Source organism: Cebus imitator, unplaced genomic scaffold, assembly GCF_001604975.1.
Source record: "Cebus imitator isolate Cc_AM_T3 unplaced genomic scaffold, Cebus_imitator-1.0 Scaffold927, whole genome shotgun sequence".
Classification (NCBI taxonomy): Eukaryota; Metazoa; Chordata; class Mammalia; order Primates; family Cebidae; genus Cebus; species Cebus imitator.
Genome location: NW_016108242.1, coordinates 24,893 through 45,174, shown reverse-complemented (window position 1 = coordinate 45,174; position 20,282 = coordinate 24,893). Strand labels below are relative to the sequence as shown.

The window sequence follows — 20,282 nt, the reverse complement described above, 5'->3', positions numbered from 1 at the left end:
GGAGTCTCACTCTGTCACCCAGGCTGGAGTACAATGACGGGATCTCAGCTCACTGCAACCTCAGCCTACTGGGTTCAAGCCATTCTCCTGCCTCAGCCTTCTAGGTAGCTGGGACTACAGGCATGCACCACCATGCCTGGCTGATTTTTGTATTTTTAGTAGAGATGGGGTTTCACCATGCTGGCAAGGCTGGTCTCGAACTCCTGACCTCAAGTGATCCACCCGCTTCAGCCTCCCAAAGTGCTGAGATTACAGATGTGAGCTACCATGCCCAGCAATCCTCCAATTATTTGCAAAGTTTTCACTTACAGTAGAGCCTAGCAGGGAAATGAAGACTATACTGGACAAGAAAACTAGAAATCTGGATTTTAGCACCTAATCTGCCCCTGAGTTCCCACATGCCTACTGCCCCATCCTGGATACCCTGCCCTGTAGGTGACAACATGTCTCTGAGCCTCAATTTACTTAACTGTAAAAATAGAAGACTTGGATTCTGATCCCTAAATGCCTTTAACTGAATTGTTCTGTATTTAAACTTTGGGTAGAAAGTTGGAATATGGATAGTACTTTTTTTTGTAACCCATGCCAGAACTCCCTCCTGTTCCTGGGCCTGGGAACAACCTGACTTAACTTTGGATTGGTTCAAATTCAGAGTAGTCAGCTTTCACTTGATAAAAATATTTTTCTCACCAGGTGCAGAGGCTCACACCTGTAATCCTAGCACTTTGGGAGGCCAAGGTGGGCAGATCACTTGAGACCATGAGTTTGAGACCAGTGTGGCCAAGATGGTGAAACCCTGCCTCTACTAAAAATATAAAAATTAGCTGGGTGTGGTGGTGCATACCTGTAATCTCAGCTACTTGGGAGGCTGAAGCAGGAGAATCACTTGAACCAGGGAGGCAGAGGTTGCAGTGAGCCAAGATGGTGCCATTGCACTGCAGCCTGGGGGACAAGGCCTGTTTCCAAAAAAAAAAATTTTTTTTCTCACAACTGAGTCATTAGTCAGAGAAGATGGCTGCCTTTGCAGCCAAGAAACTGATCAATACTGCCTGGATCCTCTTATAGCTATAAGCAGGGGAGAGGGATTGTGAATTCACAGGAGGTCAAAGTGGAAAAATGACACTTGCACAAAGAAGCAGTGGTGGTAGAGAAAATTCAAATTTTCTCTGAATGGCACAAAAGTATACTTTTTCCTAGACAGTCAGAAACTCTGGGAGATCTTTGACCCTTATCCTTCTTTTTTCTGCAGCATATGACCCATATCTACCTCAGACATATCCTAGTTTTCCAACAGCTGTCTTCTGGTGCCTACTAGAGAATATCCCTTCCCGGATAGCCTGCTCAATAGGAGCATCAAAATTGTGGTGCTTGGGTGACGGCATGTAGGAATGACAGGGAGGCATTGCCTTGGACTATGTATTTGGTGGAGATGAACAGAAGGCAGTAGAATCTTGGGCCACCTGCCCCCACCAAAAGGGCAAGTCTCCCAGTGTTTGGGTACTTAATTAGCCATGATGAATGACTGAAGGTCTGACTGCGAACAGGCTGTGAGAGAGAAGGTGAAAGAATTTCACTGAGAAGAATGCTGCCAGTTGAGTTGAAGGGGTTGGTGAGATCCCAGAACCCATGAGTAGACTGTTGGTGCAGGAAACACAGAGAGACAGGCGCTTGTGGTTGAAAGGAGGATTTAGGTAGTTGAAACTGGCCCAATGAGGCCGGGCGCGGTGGCTCAAGCCTGTAATCCCAGCACTTTGGGAGGCCGAGGCGGGTGGATCACGAGGTCAAGAGATCGAGACCATCCTGGTCAACATGGTGAAACCCCGTCTCTACTAAAAATACAAAAAATTAGCTGGGCATGGTGGTGCGTGCCTGTAATCCCAGCTACTCAGGAGACTGAGGCAGGAGAATTGCCTGAACCCAGGAGGCGGAGGTTGCGGTGAGCCGAGATCGCGCCATTGCACTCCAGCCTGGGTAACAAGAGTGAAACTCCGTCTCAAAAAAAAGAAAAAAAAAAAAAGAAAGAAACTGGCCCAATGGGCAGTAGTTCCGAGAGATGGAGTAGCAGTTCTCTCCACTGCCCCAAATTCACTGAACAGGTGGCTCGGCTGCCTGGGGAAAAGAAAACTGCAACTCAGCATGCTCTCTACCTACCTGGAATCCCCTCCCCATGGGGGGAGATGTATAGCTTTCCCTGCTGCTTCCATCATCTGCCTCCCCCTACTGCTTTCTCCTGGGCCTTAGCTAAGAATTTTTTAGGAAAATCAATGTTTTCCAAGACTTGCATGACCTGTGAAGGAGAAAAAGTTAACTTAGGGTCAAACAAGACAATCCTTCGACCCAAGAAACTGTCCTCTTTCCAAGAGGTCCCACAGAAGGAAGTCAAAGATAAGGAAGGGTAGCATAAGTTGTTGTCTGTACCTTGTTGTACGAGTCTGGTGGTCAGCTTCCTCACTCACCATTTCATTGGAGAATATGAGGCCAGTAATGGTAAGTGCAGCTGCTGAGTCTCTTCTCACCATTACTCTCTTCAAAACACAGGAAACATCCCATGTGGAGAAATAAAAACTCCCTTAAGCTTTTCCTCCATCCTCTCCCATCCTGGAATAACTCCAATTTATTCCTGCTCTTTTCTTCCAGTCTTTGCATCCGTTCTTCAGATTAGGTCACAGCATTAAAAGGGGTGAGCCATCCAACCCAGAACCTTCTAAGGAAGGAGCGAGAAATTTCTCCAGATCTCCAAGAGCCTCTCTCCCCCAGCAAATCCACCCAATGATGTGAAGTTAGAGGAAAAAACCCTCTGATAGAGTGAGGATGGGGTTAAGCAAACCATCACAGAGGCAACTGGTGCAACAGCAACACTTCCTAACAAGTAAGAGCTAGGCCTATATGGAAAATGACACAACTGGCAGTGACATATGTGGATGTTGAGACTTGCTGAAATGAAAGCTATAGCCACAGCTTTCTTTACTTGGTAGAGCCCTGGAGGCCATAATTACTCAACAGAGCTGCAGGCTGCTGTTTTACTATAGACATATTTCTTCAGTTTATGTGATTTTTAGGTGACTGAAATTTTCTCTGAATGGCAAAAAGTATACTTTTTCCTAGACAGTCAGAAAGGGCTGTCTAGGACAGACATAGGACATAAATATATATTTTCTCTGTATGTGTTTCTATCTATTGTGTGTGAATATGTATCTAGTGTGCTTATGTGTGTGTATTTAGAATATAGTGTGTGTATGGCTATGACAGAAAATATTTTTAGCTAAGTTGCATTTAGAGTTGCTCTCCTGGGACTCTAGGAGTGATATCAATAATTTTTTCTAGGAAGCGATTAAATAGGCCCCAGGAATTATTTTTCTCAAATTTTCTTTTTCTTTTTGTTTTCAGACAGAGTCTTACTCTGTCGCCCCTGCTGGAGTGCAGTGGCCAATTATGGCTCACTGTAGCCTCAACATTCGGACTCAGGTGATCCTCTCATCTCAGCCTCCCAAATAGCTGGGACTATAGGTGTGCACTACCACACTTGGCTATTTATTTTTATTTTTATTATCTTTTTGGAGATAAAGTCTCACTCTGATGTCCAGACTGGAGTGCAGTGGCGTGATCTTGGCTCCTTGCATCTCCTGCCGCCCAGGTTCAAGTGATTCTCCTGCCTCAGCCTCCCGGGTAGCTGGGATTATAGGTGCCTGCCACCGTGCCTGGCTAATTTTTGTAGTTTTTAGTAGAGAAACACACTTATACATGTTACCTAGGCTGGCCTTGAACTCCTGACCTTGTGATCTACCCACCTCAGCCTCCGAAAGTTCTGGGATTACAGGTGTGAGCCATGGTGCCCAGCCAATTTTTAAAAAATATTTTGTGGAAATGGGGTTTTGCCATGTTGCCCAGGCAGGTCTTGAGCTCCTGGGCTCAAGTGATCTGCCTGCCTCAACCTCTCAGAGTGCTGTAATTATGGATGTGAGCCACCACACCTGGATTTTCTCAAGTTTTTTAGTTTGGTATGTTAGCAAGCCGGCAGAAGATTTGTTAGCACTGCCGAAAGACAAGAGAGGTACTGTGCTAGAAGCCTCAGGGGCAAAAGTCTATTGGTGGCCTCCCAACAACCAGGCTCAGCTAATCCTCTCCCTTAGAAAGCTTTCCTTTCTTGGACCTTGGCATGGTCCAATCATAACACCAATAACCACTGAATTTTCTATGACAGATACGTGAGAAAGCTAACTATTTAAAGACCATTTTGGGAAGCATCAAGCTAGCCCTTATATCCCAAATGTATAGCCAGGTATCCAACCCTGTGACTAGACCAAAGGCACAGTATTGGTGGCACCAGTAGAAAGGGAAGTAAGCCTTCAAAAAAATCAGGTTAAGCTGAATCCTTATATCCCTCCTTTCCTGAAGGACGTATCTCTCTCAGGTGCCCTGTTCAACTCTACCCCTACAGCAATTTCTTTACTGGACATTAAAAACTTATCCATTTCCTGGCTATTAATGGATTGTGGATCCTTTTCCCACTCAGGCATCTATTTCAGTTCTGAAGAGTCTTAAAGATTGTGTGTCGAGCTCCCTCAACTTTCATCGAGAAAATGGAATTTCATAACATGGAAGGGGTTTGCTAAAGTTATACAGCAAGTTGTAGAACTGGACATGTCTCCTGATTCCTTGATTTGTGGTTACTTTATTTTATTATTATTATTTAAGACGAGGTTTCACCATGTTAGTCAGGCTGGTCTTGAACTCCTGACCTCAGGTGATCTGCCCGCCTTGGCCTCCAAAGTGCTTGGATTACTGGCATGAGCCACCATGCCCAGCCTGATTCATGATTTCTACTACAAGGTTGTTCAACTTGTGGCCTGCAGGCCACATGCAGCACAGGACAACTATGAATGTAGCCCAACAAAAATTAGTAGACTTTCTTACAACATTGTGAGATTTTTTTTGTGATTATATCAGCTATCATTAGTGTAGTTTATGTGTGGCCCAAGACAATTCTTCTTCTTCCAATGTGGCCCAGGAAAGACAAAAGATTGGACACTCCTGTACCACAACATAGTGAGTCTTAAACTTTGTTCTATCATGTATATTATATTCCCTCTGGCTTTCCATGGATGAGGAACAGATCTATCTCCAAGTTTAGGATACCTCCTCTGTGCCTTTACATCTAAGAACTGCCTCTATTTGTCTCCTCTTTGGATTACTTGTATATATGTCATACTGGTTTCAGCAAAAAACTAATTTTTTTGTCAAGGTCTCAAGTGCCCAATACCAAGAAAGAGAGGGCTTTCTCAGTGGCAGCCTTGGAAAGGGGCCTTTCCCTATGTAACTTTTCTCATGGATCCCCTAGGAATTTAATACACTGGCACCTGGAAGAACAACTGGTTCTAAAATTACAGGAAGTGTAATGGTATTTCAAAGCCACATATAGAGGTCCAGATACCTCAATATTAAAACTAAGAACTGAGAATGAGAGCCAGAGGTTCTAAATGGGGAGCAGAAGTATTTCTTTTCTTTTCTTTTTTTTCTTTTTTTTTGAGACAGAGTCTTGCTTCATTGCCCAGGCTGGAGTTCAATGGCACGATCTCGGTTCACTGCAACCTTCACCTCCCAGGTTCAAGCGATTTTCCCTGCCTCAGCCTCCTGAGTAACTGGGTTTACAGGCGCCCACCACCACGTCTGGCAAATTTTTGTATTTTTAGTAGCGATGGTGTTTCGCCATGTTGGCCAGCCTGGTCTCAAACTGCTGACCTCAGGTGATACACCCACTTCGGCCTCCCAAAGTGCTGGGATTACAGGTGTGAGCCACCACACTCAGCCGAATTCTTGCTTGAAACCTTCTCTTCCAGCTGGGCACAGTGTCTTACACTTATAATTCTAGCACTTTGGGAGGCCAAGGCAGGTGGGTCACCTGAGGTCAGGAGTTCGAGACCAGCCTGGCCAACATGATAAAACCCCATCTCTACTAAAAAATACAACCCTCAACAAACCAGTCATTAAAAGACCATATCTCAAAATAATGGTAGCCATTTATGAGAAACCCACAGACAGCATAAGGCTGAATAGACAAAAGTTGGAAGCATTACCTCTAAGAACTAGAACAAGACAAGGATGCACACTCTCACCCCACCTATTCAACATTGTTCTGAAAGTCCTAGCCAGAGGAATCAGGCAAAAGAAAGAAATAAAAGGTATCCAAATAAAAAAAAAGAGGAAGTCAAATTCAAATTATCTCTCTTTGCTGATGATATAGTTCTATACCTAGAAAACCCTAAAGATTCCCCCCAAAGAGTCCTAGACCTGATAAATGACTTCTTCAAAGTCTCAAGATACAAAATAAATGTACAAAAATCTATAGCATTTCTATATACCAATAACGTTTGAGCTGAGAACCAAATGAAGAGTGCAATCCCATTCACAATACACACACATACGCATGCACACACACACACACACACAGGAATACACCTAACCAAGGAGGTGAAAAACTCCATCAGAAAAACTATAAAACACTGCTGAAAATCACCGACAACATAGACAAGTGGAAAAGTATTCCATGCTCATAGGTAGGAGGAATCAGCATCATTGAAATGTCCATACTGCCCAAGGCAATATGTAGATTCGACACTATTCCTGTCAAATAACCAATGTAATTTTCACATAATCAATAAAAACCTATTCTAAAATTCATATGGAACCAAAAAAGAGCTGGAATAGCCAAGCCAATTCTATGCAAAAAAAATGAAGCCGGAGGCATCACACTATCCAACTTCAAACAATATTACACGGCTACAGTAACCGAAAACAAATGGTACTGGTAGAAAAATAGACACATGGACCAATAGAATATAATAGAGAACCCAGAAATAAAGTCACACAGCTACAACCAACTGATCTTTGACAAACTCAACATATATAAACAATGGAGAAAGTATACCCTATTCAATAAATGGTGTTGGGAAAACCAGCTAGCCATATGCACAAGATTGAAACTGGACCTCTAGCTGTCAACATATATGAAAATTAATTCAAGATAGATTAAATACTTAAATATAAGATCTAACATTATAAAAATCCTGGAAGAAAACCTAAGAAATACTCTCCTTGATATAGGTCTAGGCAAAAAATAAAAATAAAAATAAATAAAAATAACTAGGTCCTTAAAAACAAATACAATAAAAACAAAAATTGACAAGTGGGACCTAATCAAACTAAAGCGCTTCTGCACAGCAAAAGAAATTACCAACAGAGTAAACAGAAAAAATGGGACAAAATATTTACAAACTATGCATCTGGCAAAGGACTAATATCCAGAATCTATAAGAAACTTAAACAGCTGGGTGCGGTGGCTCACACCTGCAATCTCAGCACTTTTGGAGGCCGAGGCAGGCGGATCACAAGATCAGGAGTTTGAGACAAGCCCGACCAACATGATGAAACCCCATCTCTACTAAAAATACAAAAATTACCCAGATGTGGTAGCACACACCTGTAGTCCCAGCTACTCAGGAGGCTGAGGCAGGAGAATTGCTTGAACCGGGACCCAGGAGGTGGAGGTTTCAGTGAGCCAAGATGGTGCCACTGCACTCCAGCCTGGGCTACAGAGCGAGACTCCATCTCACACACACACACACACACACACACACACACAGTTCAGGCCGGGCACGGTGGTTCACTGTTGTAATCCCAGCAATTTGGGAGGCTGAGGTGAGTGGATCACGAGGTCAAGAGATTGAGACCATCCTGACCAATATGGTGAAAACCCATCTCTAATTAAACTACAATAATTAACTGGGCATGGTGGCACACACCTGTAGTCCCAGCTACTCGGGAGGCTGAGGCATGAGAATTGCTTGAACCTGGGAGGAGGAGGTTGCAGTGAGCTGAGATTGTGCCACTGCACTCCAGCCTGGCGACAGAGCAAGACTCCATCTCAAAAAAACAAAACAAAACAAAACAAAACAAAACTTCAACATCACTAGTCATCAGAGAGATACAAATCAAAACCACAATGAAATATCAGCTCACACAAATCATAATGGCTATTAGTTATTAAAAAGTAAAAAAAAAATCAGATACTGGTGAAGTTGTAAAGAAAAGGGAATGCTTATACACTATTGGTGGGGATGTAAATTTGTTTAGCCACTGTGGAAAATATTTTGGAGATTTCTCCAAATAAAGAAAAATAGGACTACCATTTAAGCCAACAATCTATTAATGGGTATATACCCAAAGGAAATAAATCATCTAACAAAAAGACACCTGCACGCATATGTTTATCTCAGCATTATTCACAATAGCAAAGACATGGAATCAACCTAGGTGCCAATCAGCGGTAGATTAGATAAAGAAAATGCACATATATACCATGAAATACTATGTAGCCATATAAAAGAATAAAACCATGTCCTTTGCAGCAATATGGATACAGCTGGAAGTTAGGATTAGAGGGGTGAGTCACTGCTGCCAGCCAACATGCTTTTCTGTGTAGAAAATCCCAAGGAATTGGCTGGGCATGGTGGCTTATCCCTGTAATCCCAGCACTTTGGGAGGCTGAGGGGGGTAGATCACCTGAGGCCTGGAGTTTGAGACCAACATGGTGAGACATGTTCAACATGGTGAAACCCTGTGTCTACTAAAAATGCAAAAATTAGCCAGATGGGGTGGCATGTGCCTGTAATCACAGCTACTCGGGAGGCTGAGGCAGGAGAATTGCTTGAACTCGGGAGGCGGAAGTTGCAGTGAGCCAAGATCACACCACTGCACTCCAGCCTGCGTGACAGAGTGAGACTCTCTCAAAGAAAAAAAAGAAAAGAAAATCATAAGGAATCTACAAAAAATTTCATAGAATTAATGAGTTCAGCAATGCCACAGACTACAAAAACCAACATACAGATATCAACTGAATTTCTACATGCTAGCAACAAATATGTAAATACTGAAATTAAAAACACATTTACAACCATTCAAAAGAAAAATCACACTCATATATAAACTTAACATGTGCTGGACCTATATGCTGAAAATTATACTATGATGATGAAAAAAATTTTAAAAGACCTAAATAATTACAAACATTTACAATATTCATGAATGGGAAAATTCAACATAGTAATGATGTCAGTTATCCCCAAATTTATTTATAAATTTAATGGAATTTCTATCTTAACCAACTGCAGCATTAAATCAAAAGTCCACAGTCCAGTCTCATCTGAGATAAGGCAAGTCTCTTCCATCTGCAAGCCTGTAAAATCAAAAGCAAGTTATTTACTTCCTAGATACAATGGGGGGTATAGGCATTGGATAAATACACCTATTTCAAATGGGAGAAATTGGCCAGAATGAAGGGGCTACAGGCCTCATGCAAGTCTGAAATTCAGTGGGGCAGTTAAATCTTTTATTTTTTTCTGAGACAAAGTCTTACTCTGTTTCCAGGATGGAGTGCAGTGGCACAATCCCAGCTCACTGCAACCTCTGCCTCCTGGGTACAAGTGATTCCCCTGTCTCAGCCTCCTGGGTAGCTGGGACTACAGGCATGCACCACCATGCCCAGCTGTTTTTTTGTATTTTAGTAGAGATGGGGTTTCACCACGTTGGCAAGAATGGTCTTGATCTCCAGACCTTGTGATCCACCTGCCTCAGCCTCCCAAAGTGCTGGGATTACAGGTGTGAGCCACCGTGCCTGGCCTCAAATCTTAAAGCTCCCAAATGATCTCCTTTGACTCCATGTCTCATATCCAGTTCATGCTGATATAAGAGGTGGGTTTCCATGGTCTTGGGCAGCTCAATTCCTGTGGCTTTGCAGGGTTCGGACCCCTCCTGGCTGCTTTGACAGGTTGGTGTTGAATGTCTGTGGCTTTTCCAGATGCATGGTGCAAGCTGTTTGTGGATCTACCATTTTGAGGTCTGGAGGATAATGGCCCTCTTCTCACAGTTTCGCTAGGCAGTTCTCCAGTGGCGACTCTGTGTAGGGGCTCCAACCCCACATTTTCCTTCTGCTTTGCCCTAGCAGAGGTTCTACATGAGGGCCCCACCCCTGCAACAAACTTCTGCCTGGTCATTCAGGCATTTCCACACATCCTCTGAAATCTAGATGGAGGTTCCCAAACCTCAATTCTTGACTTCTGTGCACCCATAGGCTTAACACCATGTGGAAGCTGCCAATGCTTGGGGCTTGCAGCCTCAGAAGCCACAGTCCAATCTGTACCTTGGCCCTTTAGCCATGGCTGGAGCAGCTAGGACACAGGGGAACAATTCTCTAAACTGCACCCAGCAGGGGGTCCTAAGGTCCAGCCCATGCAACCATTTTTTCCTCTTAGGCCTCTGAGCCTGTGATAGGAGGGGCTGCTGCAAAGTTATCTGGTATGCTCTGGAGACATTTTCCCCATTGACTTCATGATTAACATTTGGCTTCTTGTTATTTATGCAAATTTCTGCAGCAGGCTTGAATTTCTTCCCAGAAAATGGGTTTCCTTTTCTATTGCATTGTCAGGCTGCAAATTTTCCCATCTTTTATGTTCTGCTTTCTCTTGAATGGTTTACTCCTTAGAAATTTCTCCTGACAGATACTCTAAATCATCTCTCTCAAATTCAAAGTTCCACAGACCTTTAGGGCAGGGCAAAATGCTGCCAGTCTCTTTGCATAGCAAGAGTGACCTGTACTCCAGTTCCTATCAAGTTCGTCATCTCCATCTGAAACCACCTCAGCCAGGATGTTATTGTCCGTAACACTATCAGTATTTTGGTTAAAGCCGTTCAACAAGTCTCTAGGAAGTTCTAAACTTTCCCACTTCTGTTTACTGAGCTCTCCAAGTCTCTATGAAGTTTCAAACTTTTCCACATTTTTCTGTCTTCTTCTGAGCCCTCCAAATTGTTCCAGCTTCTGCCTGTTACCCAGTTCCAAAGTTTCTTCCACATTTTCAGGCATCTTTATAGCAGCACCTCACCCTACTGGTACTAATGTACTGTATTAGTCAATTTTCATGCTGTATTAGTCAATTTTCATGCTGCTAATAAAGACATACCTGAGACTAAGTAATTTATAAAGGTAAGAGGTTTTATTGACTCACAGTTTGACATGGCTGGAGAGGCCTCACAATCATGGCAGAAGGCAAATGAGAAGCAAAGTCACATCTTACATGGTGGCAGGTAAGAAAGCATGTGTAGGGGGACTCCCCTTTATAAAACCATCAGAACTTGTGAGACTTATTCACTGTCATGAGAACAACATGAGAAAAACCTGCTCCTATGATTCAATTACCTCCCATTGGGTCCCTCCCAGGACACACAGGGATTATTACAATTCAAGGTGAGAGTTGGGTGGGGACACATAAGGACAATTTTAATCCTGCATTTTCCTGTAGTAACATCCATTGCTGGCTATCTACAGATTGAAACTGCATTTGCTAAGAACTGTGAACATAAAGAAACTTTACACGAAGTCACATGTTGATACAGGCACACAGACATCTTCCAGCACCAACAGAATACATACGTAACACATACCAGATAGTCTCAATGGATAAATTTTCTTCACCTGTAGTTCTATTTAGTAAAATTCACAATTAATGCAGAATTTCATTTTTCAATTTTACATCTTTATTACACGTTTTCTAATACTTTATTTAAAAAAAAAACACTCATTCAAGATTGTAATTTGCATGGCAATAAACAATGGTTTCATGGGTTCTAAGTTTCTTAAAAGTGTCCACAGAAATTTAAAACACCACAAGTCTTCTTTCCAATTTGCAGCACCTGACTTAAAGTTTAAATTTATCTAATGCATCATTAAAACTGTTATTTTTCTCTTGTGAGAAGACCCATTTCAATTGTTATTTCCAGGGTGATATATTGAACATGGGTGCACATTTTTAATTGGTTAGCAGAATGTTACTCACACAATTTATAGCCAGAATAAGAACCTCTAGCCTCTCTGAATAGCCTTCCACTCACAACAATGATGATGATAAAAGTCTAAAATTATGATGATAAATTTCTAAAATAAATGTCTGGGATGCCCCCACTTGACATTACCAAACATGTTTCCAAGTAATCTTAGAAAATATGATTCTTTAAACATAAGCATAATATTTTACCACACAATGCACCATCACTTCTTTAAACATTTTCCAATTGTTCATTTATAACATTTGCAATTTTTTTTATTATAAATAATATTGTGATGAATACTTTCATCCATAAGTTTTATGCAAGGCTGATTATTTCTTCTAATGTCTTCTAATATCAAAGAAGTGGCTTACTGGTTCAAACAGTGCACATACATGGTTTTAAGGCTTTTAGTATACTTTACCAAATAATCTCCAGAATAGCTCGAACAATTCCTACCAACAGTATTATTGTGCCCATAGGGTGGACTTAGTAACAACAAAGCAAATTAAACCACAAATCTATTAGATTCTCACACATCTCAAAACTATCACATCAAAGAAGCAAGGAAACATTTTACTCGTGAGGAAGCCAAATTCAAACTCTTTAAAAAAATTCACTCAGCTTTAGATCAGTAAAATAATCAACAGAAATGCTCCCCACAAGAAGTCTACTGGGTTTTTCAAAGAATAAAGTTAAAAAGAGATAAAGTCAGGCTGGGCACTGTGGCTCACACCCAGCACTTTGGGAGGCCAAGGCTGGCAAATCACAAGCTCAGGAGTTTGAGATCACCCTGGCCAACAAAAATACAAAAAATTAGCCAGGCATGGTGGTGGGTGCCTGTAATCCCAGCTACTTGGGAGGCGGAGGCAGGAGGATCGCTTGAACCTGGGAGATGGAGGTTGCCGTGAGCTGAGATCCCACTACTGCATTCCAGCTGGGTGACAGTACGAGACTCTGTCTCAAAGAAAAAAAAGAAAAAGAAAGAAAGAGAAAGTCAGTACTGTAAGGCCGGCTGCCTTGCAGAGAGTTAAATGTACACATCCATCTCTCTCCGTTTCTGGTAACCACGTCATCACCCAAGCTCGTCATCTGGCCTTGCCTCACGGCTTCTCCGCATACCAGACCCAAGCCCACATTCAGCACTAAATTATGCATTTAACCCCCAGCCCACTGTTGATAAACCCTGCAGGAAAAATTTTTTAAAGAAGCCCCATCAGACCCTGCCCGGTAGCAGTCTGCTCTGTATGCCCCTGGAAGGCCCACCTATCCAAAACCACTAGCTCCAGGCATTTCCTTCTTCTTAATAGCCAATAAGATTGCCTTCACTTTGTTTCCCCAACAGCCAATCAAGGCCCACTTACCCAAAGTCCCGCCCGCCTACTAATGGCAACTAGTTTCAGGTACTTCCCGCTTCCTGACAGCCAATAAAATTGCCTTTGCCTTGTTCCCCCAATAGCCAATCAATTGCCTGCTCTCCCCATAAAACCCCATGATCTAAACAGCTGGGCGCAACTTCTTTGGCCCCTTCCTGGACCACAGAACCTCGCCTAGGAGCTGAATAAATTAACTTCTCATTTTCTTATACTTGCCTCAGTTTCCTCATTTTACCTCGGCAATAAACCTTACATTTGGTGCCGAAACCCAGGAGGAGTTGTGAGACCCCCTCCTGGGAGGGGAACTGACTCCTCCACCCGAGGCCGGACCAGGAGCTGCTCAGCCATGAGGTAAGACTTTTGTTGCCCATGACTTTTCCTGCTGCCTCCTCTATGGACTCCCTGCTCGTAACCGCAGCTGCGTCAGAGACTCCTTCTCATCTCTCACCATGGGCCCAGGGCCCCAGCCTAGTTCTGAGGACCTGAGTGTAGCAGAGATGTCCCTACACTGTTGTCTTCTCCCCATAAGGGATCACTCAGGGCCAGGAATCTGAGGGAGACGTCCCCACCTTCCTGAACAATTCTCGTAGTCTCCGGTGTTTGGTGGGACGGCCCGGGACACTGAGCCGCCCTTCCGATCATCTCTACAGCAGCGGCTAGGGTTTGGGTGATCAGAAGCCCTGTTCACAAGCTTGGGCTCTGCCCAGGACTAAAATCAGACCTCTGGCTTTCAATCTCAAACTTGCCCTTTGGCAGGCCAGCTCCCGCCTAGGTGTATTTGGTAACTCTCTCTCTCTCTTTCTCTCTCTCTCTTTCTATTTCTGAGTGAGTGTGTGGGTGAGTGAGTTTATGTGTAGTCCCACAGCTTAACGGCTACGGGGCTTGTGTGGGCCTTCACCTGGGGTTCCACGGGGATGTCATAAGGCATAATGGTGATTCACCTCAGGACCAGCATTTCTGAGGTGACCAGGCCTGGGGGTTATACGGGTACACCTTAGCCAAGACGCTCCTGAAACATCTCTTTGGGGACGTGGCCAGGAAGGCATCAGACTGGTCTCCCATCTGGGGGGCACCCATCCTTTGTCTGTCAATCCTATATGTGGTCTTGTCTCTACTGTAGATTTGCCAGCTTTGTTAGGCTCTTATTAGCTGATATACAGTGGTTTAGGCCTGCTTTCCTTAAGGTAACAGATATTCTGCAGTGGGTAACAAACCACTGGCTTCAGGAAATCTTCATTAAGTTTCTGCCTCTAAAAATAACTCTGTCCTCCTTTTTCCTTCTACTCTTCTTCTACCACTGAAATCCCACTTCCCAGTTCTGCTCCTTTCACTTTCTCTAATTCTGCCATGTGGCAAATTTCTCTAGCCCTGTGCCTCTTTATTTTCTTTCTCATTGTTGTCATTGCAGCCTGTGGGTTCTCTTAGCCACCCTCTCCAGGAAAAGAGCTTTTCCTCCTGTGTTGGGTGTAATTTCTTTCTGTGTCCACTTCTCGCCCTTAGGCCACTGAAAAAGATAAAATATGGTTAATCAGAAATCCCACCCAGACCCCAAGTCACCACTAGGATGCCTAGTTCAAAATCTACCCAAACTGGGTCTTTCTATAAAAAAGAAAAGGTTACTCTTCCTCTCCTCTGTAGCTTGGCCACAGTATCCTCTAGACAACCGGTCCAGGTGGCCTCCTAGGGACACTCTCGACTTTAATGTTTTAACAGATTTAGACAACTTTTGCCAGAAGAATGGCAAGTGGGCGGAGGTTCCCTATATTCAAGCTTTCTGGCATCTCCGTTCCCACCCCGGCCTCTGCTCGTCCTGTAGCACTGCCCAAGTACTCCTGGCCAAAAACGTCCCTGCACCACCCTCGGCCCCTTTGCCAACCTCCTCTTCTTCTTTTTTCAACACCAATCTGCCTGAGGAACTCTCCCTACCCCCCACTTGACCCTCTAATCCCCCGCCATACCCGGACCCCAATGCCCTCCTGCTCCTCCTCCTCCAAGTTCTGACATGTCCTCTCCTGTTAGTGCTCACACTCACTCACGCAGCACTGCTAGCGACGAAAACTCCCTCCTTTGTCCTCTCCGCAAGGTAGCCAGAGCAGAGGGTGTGGTCCGAGTGCACGTTCCTTTCTCCCTTACTGATCTGTCCACCATTGAAAAATGCTTAGGGTCACTCTCTGCCAATCCTACTGCTTACATCAAGGAATTTCGTTATCTCACTCAGGCATATGACCTTACCTGGCATGACACTTATGTAATCCTGTCCTCTACCCTTACTCCTGATGAGCATAACTGCATCCTTGTGGCAGCCAGGGCACACGCTGATCAGGTACATCTCACTGATCCTCAGATGTCAGTGGGTGCAGTGATGGTCCCTAAGGCTGATCCTAACTGGGACTATCAAACTGGCCAAAATGGCCACCGCCGCCGAGACCAGATGCTGCAGTCCCTCCTAGCGGGTATGGAAAATGCAGCCCAAAAGGTAGTTAATTATGATAAACTGTGGGAAATAACCCTGGGTCCTACCGAAAATCCAGCTGCTTTCCTAGACAGACTAACTAAGGCTATGGTCTTTCATACCTGAGTAGATGCAGACTCTTTAGCTGGGGCTACCCTCTAACAGCCCATTTTATCTCCCAGTCAACACCAGATATTATGAAAAAACTAAAGAAGGCAGAGGAAGGCCCCCAAACTCCCATATGAGACCTGGTAAACCTGGCATTTAAAGTCTTTAATGGCCAAGAGGAAAAGGCTGAGACCACCTGCCAGGCCCATTTATAGCAACAGGTAAGCCTCCAAACCCAAGCTCTTGTAAAGGCTGGTACAAAGGGCCTATCAAAGCCCCTCCAAGAGGGTCCCTTAGGACCCTCTGGACCAGCCCATACTGCTTCAAAGGTCCCTCCCAGGCCCTGTTTCAAATGTGGCCAGGAGGGACACTGGGCCTGACAGTGCCCCTGTCTGCGTCCGGCCCCTGGACCCTGCCCTGCCTGCAAACAGATCAGACATTGGAAGGTAGACTGCCCGTTCCGGACTACAGGCTCACCCCCCACACCTCCATGTGAGGGGCAAGCCAGTCCAAAGGATGCAGTCCCTTCATTTGAACTCCTCAGCCTCCTCAGACTAATGTGGCCAGGACTTGGAGAGCCCTATCACCCTTGCCAAGCCCAAAGTAACGCTGCAAGTAGTGGGTAAGTCCATTTACTTCTTGGTAAATACGGGGGATACCTGTTCTGTATTGCCTTCCTACTCAGGACCTAGCATACCTTCCCAGGTGTCAGTTATGGGAATTAATGGAAAGCCCTCCTGCCCCAACCAGATTCCTTCCTTAGCCTGTAACCTCGAGGGGCACCCATTCTCTCACTCCTTCACCCCTCTCCCATCCAGGGATTGTAAAACAAGCTTTTAAAACCCTACAAACTGCCTTGTTCACGGCACCCCCACTTCAATTGCCAAATCTTAACTGCCCCTTCCACTTATTCACTAATAAAAAACAAACAAAAAATAAAATAAAATGAAATAACGGTCAGGGTCTTAACCCAACCTCTGGACTCCACATATCTTCCTGTGGCCTATTTGTCCAAACTGTTTAACCCCACAATCAGGGGGTGACAGCCTTGCCTGCAAGCCCTAAAAGCAACAACACAGTTAACCAAAAAAGCCCAAAAAATTACCTTACGCCAGTCCATTTCAGTGTTCTCACCTCATTGGCTAACCGACCTTTTCTCACACAAATCTCTCACTCACCTATGACCCTCTCGTCTACAAAAGTTTCATCTACTCTTTATTAAAAATCCTTCAGTCAGCCTCCATCCTACTTCCCCACTCAACCTGGCTGCTCTGCTTCCTCTTCTGCTCCACTCTCCCTCCCTAGCCCATTCCTGTCCTAAACTCATAAATACACTTACTAAACCTCGGGAGGGCTTAACTAATCTTCCTCCCAATAATGGTCAGCCTCTCCCTAACTTCCTCTCTACCAGCCGTAAGAGTAGGGAGTGGTGCTCTAAGTTACAGGGTCACTTCGGCCTCTCAACTGGAAGACAAACTCCGGGTAGCCATTAAAGCATCAGCCGCCTCTCTGGCATCCCTCCAACAACAAATCATGTCACTGGCTCAAGTAACTCTCCAAAATTGGCAGGCCCTAAATTTGTTAACACCAAAAAAGGGAGGTACCTGCTTATTTCTCCAAAAACAATGTTGTTATTACATTAATAAAACTGGTCTAGGGGAGAAAAATGTCAACACTCTCTATCGTCTTCAAGAAGATCTCCAAAGAAGACAAAGTGTACCAGCCTCTTCTCTTAACTGGTGGCAGTCCCCCATACTTGCCTGGCTAACCCCTATCATCACTCTCATTATCGTAATTTGTCTTTTGCTGATGCTAGCCCCTTTCTTTCTCAGGTTTTTACAAGCTCGCATAAAGGAAATTTCCAGGGTAGCTGTAAATCAAATGCTGCTTCACCCCTACATCTGACTCACAACCGAGGCACCAGCCAACTGACCCCCCCCCCACTCCGCCCCTGTTCAGCAGGAAGTAGCCAGAAAGAAGCGGCATCCTATATCATACAAAAGGTCGGAATGTAAGGCCAGCTGCCTCGCAGAGGGTTAAACGGACACATCCATCTCTCTCCGCATCTGATAACCACTTAATCACCCGAGCTCGTTATCTGGCCTTGCCGCACGGCTTCTCCGCACCCGTCTCCGCATACCAGACCCAAGCCCACATTCAGCACTAAATTATGCATTTAACCCCCAGCCCACTGTTGATAAACCCTGCAGGAAAAATTTTTTAAAGAAGCCCCATCAGACCCTTCCCGGTAGCAGTCTGCTCTGTATGCCCCTGGAAGGCCCACCTACCCAAAACCACTAGCTCCAGGCATTTCCTGCTTCTTAATAGCCAATAAGATTGCTTTCACTTTGTTTCCCCAACAGTCAATCAAGGCCCAAGGTCCCCCCTGCCTACCCATGACCACCAGCTCCAGGCATTTCCTTCTTCTTAATAGCCAATAAGATTGCCTTCACTTTGTTTCCCCAACAGCCAATCAAGGCCCACTTACCCAAAGTTCCACCTGCCTACTAATGGCAACTAGTTTCAGGTACTTCCCGCTTCCTAACAGCAAATAAAATTGCCTTTGCTTTGTTTCCCCAACAGCCAATCAATTTCCTTCTCTCCCCATAAAACCCCATGACCTAAACAGCTGGGTGTGACATCTTTAGCCCCTTCCTGGACCACAGAACCTTGCCCGGGAGCTGAATAAATTAACTTCTCATTTTCTTATACTTGCCTCAGTTTCCTCATTTTACCTCAGCAATAAACCTTACAAGTACCAAATGACGAAAATTTTTTATTTGACTAAATCTATTCATGTATGAGCAATGACAGTCTCCCCTGTTTATTTAACTTTGGCAATAAAAAAAACAAGCAGCCTTGTACAGAACAGTGAAAATGCCAAGGACGAGGGCAGTCTACAGTTTCACTAAAGGCCTCTCTCCTTTTGGCCATATCAACTCTCAGTTCAGGCCATTAAATACAAATTTTCAAATTCACTTCTCCAAGATCTTCGATGCTGCCAACATCTACCTCTGGCCATTTTTCCTGAATTACATCAATTATGTCACCTATAAAGTCTCCCTGAATGATAATCTCATCCTCCCCTCTTACTGAGGCACCACAGGAGAATTTCTGAGCAAAAAATCTTTGTGCTTCTTTAAGATCAATTTCAAAAGTTGCAAGGCCACACACTGTTGTCACATATTTATTTTTTGCTCTGGGAGTTTTGGCTATAGTAACCTTTTGTGGTATAGTCTTCTTTTTTTGTTTTATTTGACCCCTTCCACCTCTCTTCTGTTTTTTCTTCTCTTCTTCTTCCCCTGCTGTTCCTTGACCCTCACTAGTTCCAGTTTCTTGTTTGGGTGAATTTTCTACAGTAAGTTTTGCAAATTCGTTTGGAAAATTCTTCTCTAACCATTGTCTACATTTAGCAACATCAGGTATATATTCACAGTACTCTGTTGGTAATGAACAGACTCCACAATAAAGGACTTGAAGTGGGTAATCGGCATCTAACTTGGCACTGTTCCTTGGGTCTCCTTTGCAATCAGCTGGGCTGGATTCAGAAATGTCAGCAGCCATTTCACAAATCCAGGCTGCCACACAGGCCCCGCCGGCTCCGCTCCTGCCTCGATAGCCAGCTGAAGCGACACATGCAACTCGCCTCCCCTAGCCAGGGCCGCCCGAGCCTATTTTTTGATATACCTATTTTCTTAGATGCACATTAAACCTTTTTTCATATACCTATTGATCATGTGTCTTCTTTTGAAAAATGTCTATTTATGTCTCTTGTGCCCCCCTTTTTTTTGAGATAGAGTCTTGTTCTGTCACCCAGGTTGGAATGCAGTGGTGTGATCTCTGCTAACTGCAACCTCCACCTCCCAGGTTCAAGCAATTTTCTGCCTCAGCCTCCTGAGTAGCTGGGATTATAGGTGCCCACCACCACATACGGCTAATTTTTTCATTTTTAGTAGAGATGGGGTTTCACCCTCTTGACCAGGCTAGTCTTGAACTCCTCATCTTGTGATCTACCCGCTTTGGCCTTCCAAAGTGCTGGGATTACAGGCATGAGCCACTGCACCCAGCCTTACCCACTTTTTAATGAGTTTACTTGTTTTTGTCCTGTTGTGTGAGTTTCCAGTATATTCTCATCATTAGTCTCCTGTTGGATAAATTGTTTGCAAATACTTTATTCAACAGGCTGTCTCTTCACTATGTTGATTATTTCTTTCGCTGTGCATCAGTCTTTTAATTTAATTAAGTTCCATTTGTCTATATTTGTTTTTGTTGCCCGAGCTTTTGAGATCTTACTCATACATTCTTTGCCTAGACAAATGTTCAGTAGCTTTTTCCCCTAGGCTTTCTTCTAGTATATTCATAGTTTCAGATCTTATGTTTAGTCTTTAAAAATCTCTAATCAATTTTGAGTCGATTTTTGTATATGGTGAAAGGTAAGAATTCACTTTCTTTTTTTTTTTTTTTTTTTTTTT

General features: G+C 44.0%; 1 protein-coding gene across 1 annotated transcript; it reads right to left on the bottom strand.

Annotated features, from left to right (window-relative positions):
• Positions 1 to 3,141: 3,141 nt before the first annotated feature.
• Positions 3,142 to 19,477, bottom strand: LOC108298283 (density-regulated protein-like). Its single transcript, XM_037735712.1, has 2 exons — positions 18,720 to 19,477; positions 3,142 to 3,158 (listed from the first exon to the last, which is right to left on the bottom strand). Exon 1 carries the CDS (start codon positions 19,372 to 19,374, stop codon positions 18,766 to 18,768), a length of 609 nt encoding a protein of 202 aa, XP_037591640.1. The 5' UTR covers positions 19,375 to 19,477; the 3' UTR covers positions 3,142 to 3,158; positions 18,720 to 18,765.
• Between the last annotated feature and the right edge of the window lie 805 nt (positions 19,478 to 20,282).

Coding starts and splice junctions, on each gene's coding strand:
- LOC108298283 (XM_037735712.1), bottom strand. CDS start 19,374: ATGGCTGCTGACATTTCTGAATCCAGCCCAGCTGATTGCAAAGGAGAC.